The 13402-nt window shown below is 31.3% G+C and overlaps 1 protein-coding gene across 1 annotated transcript; it reads right to left on the bottom strand.

Moving 5' to 3' along the window:
- Positions 1-5588: 5588 nt before the first annotated feature.
- LOC134699354 (G patch domain-containing protein 3-like) lies at positions 5589-13108 on the bottom strand. Its single transcript, XM_063560962.1, has 5 exons — positions 12714-13108; positions 8972-9528; positions 8282-8456; positions 7597-7957; positions 5589-5812 (listed from the first exon to the last, which is right to left on the bottom strand). The coding sequence occupies exons 1-5, from the start codon at positions 13087-13089 to the stop codon at positions 5620-5622; spliced, it is 1662 nt and encodes a 553-aa protein (XP_063417032.1). The 5' UTR covers positions 13090-13108; the 3' UTR covers positions 5589-5619.
- Between the last annotated feature and the right edge of the window lie 294 nt (positions 13109-13402).

Consider the following 13402-nt stretch of genomic DNA (forward strand, 5'->3'; position numbering starts at 1 on the left):
TGCACAGTATTGCGCAATGGCAAGAAATATCTTATTGCAAAATATTGTGAAATAGCAATTTTGTTTTTAATTAGAGTTATCTTTCTTTGTCCAGAATAGTAAGCAAGAAATATCTAATTGTAAGATTTTTGTTTATTTGGAGTTATCTTTCTTTGTCCAGAATCAATTAAATCTTTGTTATATATACAATATACAATGTATATTCACTTTTTACTACCAACTGATAAATTAAAATAATCTTTACCATTCAGTGATAACAAGCAGTTTTTTTACATCTTAATATTTTATGATGTATTTAAATGAGTAGTAATTGTTGCAAACTCTATTAGAAATTTTAATTGAGATTAGTTTTGGAATAAGGGAAAGGGGGATGTGATTAAAAAAAATGGGTTCAATTTTCTCATTTGAAATTTCATAAATAAAAAGAAAATTTCTTCAAACATTTTTTTGAGAGGAATAATATTCAACAGCATAGTGAATTGCTCTAAGAGAAAACAAAAATTTTAATTTCATTAGAACACATTCATTCTGTGTCAGAAAACTATGCTGTGTCAACTATTTAATCACAATCCAAATTTAGAGCTGAATCCAGCTTGAATGTTATGTCCCTACTTGCCCCAACCGTTCAGGGTTCAACCTCTGCGGTCGTATAAAGCTACGCCCTGCGGAGCATCTGGTTATACAGAGGTCTCAATCAATTTTGGGCTGTTAAATGACCATTACAAATATTATTAAAAATCATATTGAATGATACATTTTTAAATCAAGTTTTCATTTATTAATCAAAATATTTCACAACTTAACGGGTATTGTTGTAACTAGCCTAAAGTAGGAGAGAAAGTGGTTTGACCTCTGGCTTACCAAGCTGGTTTGACCTCTGGCTGACCAAACCATTTTGTTTAATATTAGAGTTTGTTTATTTTCTCCCCAAGCATACTGCATTTATGAGTAAGAGCAATTGTAGGTTCTTTTCAGAGTTATAAGAATGTTTCTGAGCAGGGTAATATATCTTCCATCAGACCATAAGTTTATGTTTAAGATCTGACATAGACTGTTGGTCACATGCAAAGCAAAGTATATTAATATCTCATCAACATTTTGTCATCCTGGACAGAATGTAAATTTGCTGTTGGATGTTAAACAGCCTTTAATCAATCACAATTGAATACATGTATTTTTCATTTTTAATGAATTCCATTTTATATGATGTTTTTTTTAATAACTTAATGCAAACATTGAATTTTAAATATAAAAGCACAATTTCTTAAAGTTCCATTTTGTGCATATTATTATAATATATATAATTATATTTTGTAGCACACAAGGTACTTTTTAAATGAAAATATAACACTTTCATACTTTGTATTGGAACATAAGTCACAGAAAATCAACTGATACCATTATATATAATAGTATATAACTAATTCACAGCCTGTACGCTATAGCTTTGATTTCAATGCTAGAGTTTTCTTTGGAATCTCATTTTTTTATTCACAGTTTTAGATCTTTATTTTTCAAAGCCACTTTTAGGGGAAAAGTAATGGGGAAATAAACTTTCAAGTTATTTAATCTAAAAGATAAATTTTATCTTCAGTATCTGAAATCTTGTTTATATTAGCAAATAAATAAAGACCTTAAAATGATTTTGTGTATTTTCCTGCACATTTCCTATGTCAGAGTGCTTATTTTATTAAATCACAGTAAGAACTATGTGTTCAATGACCTCATTTCCACAGATTGAACTTGGGTCAACCATATTTTTTTCATTCCTTAAAACAACTTTAGATTGATATATTGACATTTGCCACATTGACAAGGTTTTAACTCATTTAAAATGAAGATTTTAAACTCCTATTGGAAATAGGTACGGAACACATAGTCATATCGAAATAATGAACTATTTATACATACATAGCTAAAACTTTTATCTATAAGCAGTCCAAACTGAATAAGTGCATTTCTAATAATTCACACTGGCGGATCTAGAAATTTTTATAAGTGGGGCCCACTGACTACCAAAGAGGGGACATGCTCCAGTCACGCTTCAGTGATTCCCTATATAAGCAACCAAATTTTTTCCCCAAAAGGCCCCCCCCCCCTAAATCTGCCTCTGATTCATGCAACTATACCAATCAAATAATCAGGTTCTATTGAAATGTACAAAGGATTCAATTTGGAAATGGGGAACAGCTAATTAAACCAAATTGGTGTTAATTGTTATAGGAAGAAGTAGTCTACTAATTGTAAGATATCAGTTTATTATATGTTGTTCTGTACTGAAATGCTGTGAACAGATTTTTTTTACGAAATTGATCATACTTACAATATTTTTAATAACAGATCTATTATCATGATATCTAACAAAATGAACTGTTTCTGTTATAATATGAAAGTTTTATGAAATCCAAATATTTTTAGTGTTTTTTATTTATAATGTTTTATGATTGTTATATTTCTGTATATTTAGTTTTTTGTTCTACATGTATTTTAATGTCTTTCGGGTATTTTATTGTACATAAAAAGTCAATTTATTCATTATAGATAAATTTTATATTTCATTCCAATAAAAATTTTAAACTTTTCATATGTGTTATTGATCAGTAATAATAATAAAAGTCCCTAGCTATAGTGAAATCCAATAATTTACATATTTCTGTCGGGTCCCTCAAAAGTTTAAAACACAAATTAAACCTCTTATAAGTAGAAGTTTGAATTCAGGCTTGAAATTTTAGTTATTGTCTTGCTCGATACAATTCTTTGGCATAACAGTCTATGGTAAAATCTTCTTAAGTTGATTCATGGATTCATTTATTTTCATTGGTACCAATATCTTGGATTTAAGAAAACTTGTATTTTCGTAGATATTTTATTTTGTAGTTTTGCCACAGTCTGAATACAAGCCAATAGAAAATTAGTTATTCATTAAAAATTTATATTTGTGGTTTACCTGTTACCACAAAAATGTGGTATCCTACCAACCCTCAAGAATCTACAGTCATTGACAGTAATTGTGATCAATTGCAAAAAGTTTAAATTATGACCCAATTTTCACCTTGGTTAGAGAACTCTGAAATGGCAGAGATTTATCAGCAGGTTGGAATTTTTCACCCACCCCTGGTTCAATATTATATCAGAATGAAATTTTTTTCTGTTTTGAATTCAGATGGATAAAGAGTATGTGGAATTAATTAAATATTATTGAGGATTCATTTATTTTTGTGGGTTCTTATTTTCGTGGTTTGAGGAAAACTTGCATATTGGTGGATATTTTATTTCTGTGATTTTACAGTCTTCATACAGCCCTTTAAACAATTTGTAATTCATGGAATAATAAAATTTGTGGATCCCCAGTACCCATGGAAATTGATAGTCAACAAATATAAAAGAATCCACAGGTCTTTGACCTCATGTTTTTGCACTAACGACCAGGTTCAAATACCCGGAAATGATACATGTTACACCAACAATATGAAAATATGGCATCTCAAGTTTCATTGACCTTCAAAATTAAAAACACTTTATGTAAATGTAGTTGCTATCTTATGTTATGCTCTTAAAGCAACAACTAACCTGCTCTGAGTCAGATTTGTAAATCTAGGCTGTACTTCAACTTCTAATAGCTATGTTCTATATAACAAAAGAAGATGTGGTATGCCAATGAGACAACTATCCACAAAAGACCAAAATGACACAAACATTAACAAATACTGATTAGATAATTATCTTTTCTTTGGCTATACTCAAATTGAAACCAATCTTGGTCTTGATCATCCTTATGTTGTCCAACTTTGAAATTGAACCAACAGAATTCAAATGACAAGGATTTAAGCAATTATAAGGTCACTATTTAGCCTTCATCAATAAGTTAAAACTTTAATACTGTATAGTCAGCTATAAAAGACAAGAGACACAACCTAAATTACAACTATGAAAAAATAAAAAGCAAAAAAACAAACCTGCAACCCAAAACAGCAACATGCAGAATGTGGCATGGTTAAAGATGAGACAATGAGACAACTGTTCATCCAAGTCACAATTTATAAAAGCAAACCTTTATAGGTTAAGGTACAGCCTTCAACACGGAGCATTTGCTCACACACAAACAGCAAGCTATAAAGGGCCCAAAAAAATTACTAGTATAAAATAATTCAAACAGGAAAACCAACAGTCTAATCTATTTAAAAACAAGAATGTGTGCAAAGTACACAGATGCCCCACTCACACTATCATTTTCCATGTTTAATGAACCGTGAAATTGGGTAAAAAATTTAATGAGGCATCAAAATTTGAAAGATCATACCATGGGGAACTAAGTGTGAAGCTGATTTGACTTCAACTTCTTCAAAAACTACCTTGACCAAAAACTTTAACCTGAAACATGCACTTCCGTTTTCTATGTGCAGTGGACTGTAACAAAAGCCTAATTGGCTTTAAAATTAGTAAGATCTTATCATAATAAATATATATTCTAAGTTGTTTCAAGTTGATTGGACCAAAAACTTCTTTGACCAAAAACTTTAACCTGAAGCGTGACAGACAGATAGACGCACAGATGGATAGAAGCACAGACCAGAAAACATAATGCCCCTCTACTATCGTAGGTGGGGCATAAAAAACAAGAAATTAAACATTTATGAACTGCATGAACTTAGGACAGGTGAAAACAATTGCACAAGGATTAAAATGGGTTTTTTTTTGTGCTCAACGCTCTCCTGACTTGGAACAATGGTGTTACAGCATAAAATAAGATTGACCTGATAAAAACAGCTTTAAATGTCTTCACTCAACAAATAAGCAACAAGCACAACACACAAGTATGCACTGTTGCTGTATCCTGTGTTCTGCTGATACATGTTCAATATAATTTTGTGAGTATTAAGCATGAATGCCATACATTGACTTATAATGGTTTACTTTTACAATATGTGACAAGGATGGAGAGTTGTCTCATTGGGACTCATACCACACCTTCTTACTATAAATTCAGAAATTATTGCTACGGTGATCCAAAATTGTTTCTTTTTTGAACTTTTGATAGCTAGTTTCCTTGACATTTTCCCATATCTGTCAATCCTACCTCAAACATTGACTGGAATATACAAATATTGTCATGAGGACTTCTTTTGTCCAGTAGCAAAACTTTAATTGTGTCTTGTGCACTATTATTTATCTGCCTGTCTTTCTTTTTTAGCCATGGTGTTTTCAGTTTATTTTCAAACGTATGTCCCTCTGGTATCTTTTGCCCCTCTTTGAAGATACTAAAGGGTTGTCTCTTTCCATTTTGCTGTGCAGGGTGTAAACTTATCCAGCCGCATAAGGTTAAAATTATAAAATATTATTGCTTATCTACCAATCACTATACACCTTAAACTATCATTGCTACAACTCTTTAAGTGGACTCTGAAGACCAAATTTTTACCCTTATCCAACATCCAATGACAGTCAAAATTTTCTTCTATTCATCCCAGTCTACTCTTTCTGCAGGTCCTACAAGTTGTATTTATTGTATTGTGTGTTCTCAGCCTGAATATCCATTATAATTTAACCAATGCAGGTTTAGCTAACGACTTAATTAAATAAAAAATAAATAAATATATACAATTTATTACAAAACAATTATCAACTTTTTTCTGACTCTGCCTTTTTAAATTGTACAGGGTCTCTATAAGTTATGGTATAATGATCATGTCTTCGTAATAATGGTTCTGACTTTTGTAATTCTTGTTGACTATCATAAACAGTGCTTATTATAGCCTGCCTGTCAGCAGTTCTAGGCTTGGACGATTTTCTTGATATTTTTTCTCCATGGTACCTGCAAAACATAAATTAAAATTTAAAGACTTGATTTATTGTAGTACAAATGTAGTAAAGATTGATAACATTGTTTAGATCCTACACAGCTACTTTTGCATAGTACTATTTCTGTACCAAAAATCTGTAGTACTGGAAATCTACTTTAAATATTCAGTACTATTTTGTTACTTTAAAATTATTGTAATATTTAGGTACCTGTATTTTACAGTACTTGATTTGTACTTGAAATTTGGGTATTACAGATTTTGTGTTGCATGGTTACATTTTTAGCATTTTGAAAGTTTGTCTTCTTGAAATCTTATAAAGTTATGATGTACATGTTTAAACATGGAATACTGTGATCATTGTTTGTATTATTTTTGTACCAATATTTAAAGTACAAATCAAGTACTGGAAAATACAAGTACCTAAATATTACAATAATTCTTAAGTAAAGAAATAGTACTAAATATTAAAAGTAAATTTCCAGTACTACAGATTTTAAGTATAGAAATAGTACTAAATATTAAAAGTAAATTTCATGTACTACAGATTTTAAGTACAGAAAAAGTACTAGATATTAAAAGTTAATTTCCAGTACTACAGATTTTAAGTACAGATATAGTACCTATGCAGAAGTAGCTGTGTAGATATGAAAGTAGTAAAATTTGTGTCATTTGTTTCTATGTGAAAAAGTACATAGTTATGTCCCCTTTTTCTAACTAAGTTATTTCCCCTTGGACTAAAATAACCATGGAAAACAGATACTTTTTGACACATTCCCCATTTCCATTCTTAATTCTTTCTATTTTCTTACCAGGCTCACTCAATAATTCATTAATTACCAAGTACTAATACTTATAAAAATATCCTAGCTTAAATTATAGTGGGGTATAAAAAATGATATTATTTTGTCAGTCAAAATAAGCCAGTCTGGAGCCAGATGTTATTCAGTGGTTGTCTTTGTTGATGTTAAGTGATTTGTTTTGTTTCTTGCTTTTTGTATGTAGATTAGATCTTTGGTTTTCCTGTTTGAACTGTTTGATACTAGTCATTTTGGGACCCTTATTAGCTTGTTGTTTGGTGATAGCCAAGGCTCTATGTTGAAGGCCAGACTTTGACCTATAACTGTTTTTTTTTACTCATAATTACTTTGATGGAGAGTTGTCTCATTGGCACTCATACCACATCTTCCTATTTCTATTAAGTAAATTATCTTTTATATTCACTATAGACAATTTTCCAAAGAACTTATGGAAAGTGATATACCAGTAGTGCACATGCTTAATAGTAATCACACTTGGACTTTTAATAGGTCATGAACTATATTTAAAATAATATTTTGCATCATATCCACAGTTTAGTATGAAAACTATTAATAGTATGGTTCATTCTTTCCTCTGTTGCTCTATTTTGCTTTTAACTTGTCTTAAAATAGGATATTAAAGTTAAGTTAAAGAGCAGCTGCATGGTACTTGACATAAAGGTGGTACCAAACACTATTGGGAGATAACTCTGTAAAGTCAGCTAAACGTTTTAATTAGGTTGTGTTGTAAAAGGAATATTAAGCTTCTCAATGTTCAAAATTTGTGTTTGTCAAACTGCTATATAACCAGTGTAATTTTTCTAACATTTGTTAAATTTTTTTGAAATTTTCGTATTTTTGTTAAAGGGTAATAGTAAATGCATTGTCAAAATTTTATGAAAATTAAACGAGCCAAAACAATTTTGGTGAAAGTGTTGGGTATCACCTTAAAAACAATGTTGATCATTTGATTTACAAGACAAAGTAAACCTTCTTACCCAAATCCTGTTTTAACTGAAGCTGGTTGTCCTTCATTTTCTAAAGCTTCTGCCATGCCTTCCCTAGAAGACCCTACTCCTTTGCCTTCCTGCCAGCCTTGCTTTTCTAAAATCTTACGCCCAATGCCCTTAGTATGAACTTCAAACTTTCCAATTTTAGCTTGATCAGCAGCAGACACATTCTTTTTCTGTCGTTTTTTTGCAATCCCCAGACTAAATCTATCAGTGCTATCGATACCATCCCGCCATCTTTGAGACTGTCTCATTGCTAGAAAGTCCTTAATGTCCTTATCCCCAGCACCTTTCTCGTAGTAAGCACTCATATCAACATCCCAGTCATCTGTCGTTTGTTCATCAAAATCTATAATAAAAATAATCTCATCAGAAAGTATATCTTGGCCTTATTAATGAACTATTTTTAGAAATTCAAATATAACCATAAGTTACAAAATGCAGTTATAACCTCTTTGTAAATGAGGGCATTACCAATGGTAAAACCTGACATTACCATAATACATGAATAAGTGCAACTTGAGATAAAAAAAAATGATATTCAAAGTGTCTATCTTTTGCCATCTATTTTCTAAAATTCAGAAAAGTTTAACAATATCTCTCACTTAATATCAACTGTGAAAGTGATCAGCTGAATGAATGGGAGCTTCGTTGGGAATAAAATTGCTCTAACCTCCTTCCTGTTCCTTCCAGTACTGTGCATCTGTGTAGAAAACTAATCCACTTCCTCCTTTCTCCCACTTTAGTTCTATTTCATTCTCAAATAACCGCTCTTCATTCCGTTCCTGATTATCTGGGTCGTCATGGAAAGCTTCATGTCTTTCCCACTCTTCACAACTATCATTGTCCTGAAAATAAAAGTTATTTTAATTTGATTCATTCTCAACTCTACCTCGACTAGCTCTCATAACCAATTGTTTGACATTGAGCAGGTGCCTTCTTATCTGCATGATCTGTTAGGCAATGTGACCTGCTGTAAGGAAAGGAAATCTATTTGTTTCATCATATACATGTATATTTGAAGGTAAATTAATGGTATTTCATATACAAATTTACATGGTTAACATAAGTTCGCCTTTTTTCATGCCATCACAATACAAAATTCAGAGGATTGCAAGAAAATTTGACATCATAATCGAATTTTGACCAATGAAAATCTGGGATCAAACGAACCACACTTTGATTACATAAATATAGTTTGTATGTCGGGAAAGGGATAAATCTTTTTTATGCTTGATTTTTCAACCTGTCATTCATTTTAAGACATTTTACATACATGATACATTGTGTGTACATTGTCATAATGGTTGTCAATGTCATGGTGTTTTTTTTTATCATATCTTGTTAAAATTGTGTTCCCTACCCCTTCTGAGTGATCTGATTCAGCAATCATTTTTTCTTCTATTTTTTCTTTCATTCTCTTCTTTGTTTCTGGGTCACGTCTCCAATGTCTGTCTGACTTCTTCTTTTTATCACATTTTTCTTCTAGATCTGTCTGTTTAAGACTTTCTCTATTTCCTGAAGTATTCTGAGATGGTCCTGCAATATTGTTCACATCATTATTTTGAAATTCTCCCTCACTTAGAAGTTTATGTCCTTGACCTGATATACATGTAACTGTTTCATCTGAAAAATCAGTTTCAACAATTTCTCTCCCATAATCAAATGGAACATCACCATACTTCTTATTTGTCCTTGTTTTAGGAAATGTCAACCCAAGTTTTTTTATGACCACAGGGGGGAGTCTACATTGCTGGATAAGTTCTAAAAATACTTTGGTGGGTGTGCCAACATTGCCATTTGGCATCACATCAGGGGGATGTAACTCTGGTAGTTTTGATAAATCAGCATCTGTAAAGTCTTCTCTATCTGTAGGGATTTGTTTTGTTTCTGCTCTATTTTTATATAATGGATCTGTATCTGAAAAAGTATGGAAAAGAAATATTAAAAGATTAGCTTGTACATCGTATTGCATATAACTACTGAGACAATCCATACACGATGTAATAAATGTATGTGATGTACATGTGATGTATAATAAAAAAAAGAGTTTTTCCACTTAAAATGCTATGCGTTTACAAAAATGTATCTATGTACATGGGGTATGTAAAATGTACTAGCAGCCATGATTCTTAGCAGGTATTGAACCTTGATTAGATTGAAAAAAGAGAAAACAACTGCAGGCAATCACATGAATTCAAATTTACTGTTTATTGTATTCAATGTTTTTATTTACATGAACTTTGTCTGTTACATTTTTCTGCCATGTCTATACAGTACATTAATTGTTGTTTATGAACATTATAGGCACTTATTTAGATCCTTGAACATTATTTTAGTATGAGAGCATATTGTACTCATTGAATATAAACAGTGTACCTTGAGCTCACAAATCAAAAGTGATAGTACACGTATACATACAGCTTAACCATGTTAACAAAATCTGGTCAACTAGATGTTAATTGGAAAAAATTATACAAAACATGTAAAAATATCATGTACATATACATGTATATCATGTATGTACAATGTATACATGTATAATTATGTGAAGAGCACTTTAACTTTAGTACAACTGGCACAGAAAACATTTTCCTTTAAGACCAAAACTTGCATGTATTTTAAGAAAATCAGACCACACTGGACAAAGAATTTGTATTATACTACATGTAAGGATGATGTTAACAGTTTACATGTAGTATTGTTTACTTTTCATGTTATTAAATCCCTAAGTCTGAGGAATGGAATGGAATTTATTAATATTAAACATGAACGATATTTATAAGCTGAGGTACATGTACATGTATAGAATACATTTTTGTAAATACATTGTACAGTTCATACATGTATTTACAATGTATAACGATGTTCACATTTTATAAATGAAAACTAGATCGGTTGTTGTCTCTTTGACACATTGATTCCCTATTTCCTTTCTCAATTTTATAGATCACATTAATCATGTTAATATTGTACATTGTCCATTATTATACTTGCCTACATCTTGTATAATCATTATCATGAAGATGATAATTGCACATACATTTTGTGTATTTTCTTAACCTTGCATAATTGCAAATTGACCTAAATTCGAAAGGTGTATATAATTTCTGAAGGTGTCATCTGCACTTGTACTAACAACAAAACTTTAACATGTTTAATATAGAGACAAATTTTCATGTACAATGTATATAAGTTTTTCTTGTTTCTGAATCCCTGTATTTATATTGTATAATATAGGGTTATTGCATGAATATTGGGAAATATTGTCCTGAGTGGAATTTTATATTGCTACGAGGGTCAGTATTCCCCAATATTCATGCAGTGACCCTTTTATTGTTTAGCAATATAATACTAGAAAATAAAAAATGGTTTAAATTAAGATTTTGCCGTTGATCACGTCATGAGAAGAATTTTGAAGATTTATTGCACTAGTGCAATATTGGAATTTATCATATACATTTGTACCTAGCATTGATATGATAGCTTTTGTATACATGTATGTGTAATGAGCAGAAGTACACAAGCCATAATTTCCCACCTGGGCTGATAATCCATATCAGGTGCATCTTGTGCACAAAAACCCATAACAGTGCCTCACGTGCAAGTTACATTGTACTTCCAGTATTTCCAGTATTGGTTGTTTACTTTTAAGTATAGTATATTTGATTCATAATTTTAAAACTTCTTTATAAAGTTTTTGACTGTTTTAGTTATTGCATTTGTTTTTAAATTGCCTTACACAAAACTATTGTCAGAAGTACATGAAGTATATGATAAAGCGATTAATATATGGCCTTTTCTAGATCAGCCTGGATATCATTCCTTGACCCATATCAGCACCTCTATACATCTACATAATACTTCTTAACTTCAATATGTTGAAGATTACAAGAAGGCACATACTAGGGAAACAAATTAAAACTAAACATATTTACAATAATTTCAAGAAAAAACTTTTTTTTTTTAAATTTTTGTATATAGATAAAACATGGTTTGATTTAGCAATACATATGTGGTTTTGCACCAGACTTAAAAGCTTCTAAGTCTGGGCTACAGGCTACTTGGTATGTTAGGGAATTCCACAACCTTATTGTTCTAGGAAAAAATGAATATAAATGATAGTTTGTGGGAGAGAATGGCTGTATAAATTTATGTTCTTTGGATGGTATTAGGTATGTATTTACTGGGATGGAGACTAATTGGTGTTGAATTTTATATAGCATGGTGACGGATGCAAGATTTCTTCTTTGTTGTAATGTTGGCCATCTTAGATGTTCAAGCATGGCTGTTACACTGCTTTGATAGCTGTATTGGTTGAGTGTATACCTGGCAGCTCTTCTCTGTACCATTTCAATTTTATGTATTTGTTGTTTCTGCCAGGGGTCCCAGAAGACACTTTGGTCTTACATATGTTTTGTAAGCCAGTTCTTTTGTTTTTATGCTGTTAGTTTTGACGTTTCTTTTAATAAATCTCAGTGATGCATTTGCTTTGTTCGTGATGTCATTTATATGAGAATTTCATGTCAGATCGTTTGTGATGGAAACGCCAAGATATTTTGCTTTGTTTGTTGATTTTAAAATATGATTATGTAATGTGTATTTATAGATGATTGGTTTATGTTTTCTTGTCATGTGGATGATTTCACATTTGTCTGGGTTAAAGGACATAAGCCATTCTTGCTCACCTCGGCTCCATCTCGGGATGATACATTTTTGTACATGTACATTGTACCCAGGCTGATATGGAAAAGGCCATGTATTAATCTTTATTTATTGCAGGCTAACTTTTTGTGGGAAATGTTATATTGCTATGCAATTATTATCTTTTGAGCACTTTTTGAAAATAAAATATTGTTTAAACTATACTAATGTAGAGCTGATAAATAGACGTATTTACACTTGTATGCAAATTTGTCCACCATTACGTAAAATCACACAGGTTCCTGTAAACTTTGACATCATAATTTAATATATTTGACGTCACAATTTAAAAGTAATTGTTGCTTGACGTCAAAAGGTGATTCGGAGTAGATCTAAGTTCATTCGGAGGCAAGATTCAGCTAAACACCAAAAGTGTGAATACGTTTATTGTATACATGTACCTCCAGGCTTTAATCCCAAGGCAAAGTCTTTGGTAGTTTGGGATACAGAGATTTTAGAGATGTAGCACACTTGTGATATCGAATCTCCATTTTTATCTAACCAATGTTTTCTGTTGTACATTTTGATCAGGTTATCTAAACGAACAGGAGTTGTACGGAACACACAACAGAACGTTTTTACATCGTTTTTTATCATATCTTTATCTGCAGATTTGGGAAGCATTTGTTTTTCTGGTCGGTGTCTGAAGTGGAAGCAATGAAACCCATTTGTTTCTATGAACTGTGAGAAAAAGTTCCGTAAATCTGAGGAATGATATGTTCTTGGAATATTATTAATAATTCCATACACAATTTCGTTGTTTTGGTTCGTCTCCATTTTTGACTTTGGAAATCCCCTTTGGCGATAATATTTGAATCTGAACCGGAGATGAAATGAGAGAAAATCCGGATATGCGAAAAGTTTCGACTCGGATGTATTATCCGCCTGACTCTCTGGTGAAAATGACAATTATAGGGGATAGTACTTAATAAGTTAAGATTTGCTATACTTTCTACCTTGTAAATAATGGGCATTAAATGAAAACAAAAAAAGAATAACGGATTTAGGAAAAAAGGGGGAGGACAAATATGTTTTTCCTTCTCTCTCTACTTTCAGTTTCCGCACTCCATCATATTATTGATGACTTTGT

The sequence above is a fragment of the Mytilus trossulus genome, unplaced genomic scaffold (assembly GCF_036588685.1).
Source record: "Mytilus trossulus isolate FHL-02 unplaced genomic scaffold, PNRI_Mtr1.1.1.hap1 h1tg000050l__unscaffolded, whole genome shotgun sequence".
Classification (NCBI taxonomy): Eukaryota; Metazoa; Mollusca; class Bivalvia; order Mytilida; family Mytilidae; genus Mytilus; species Mytilus trossulus.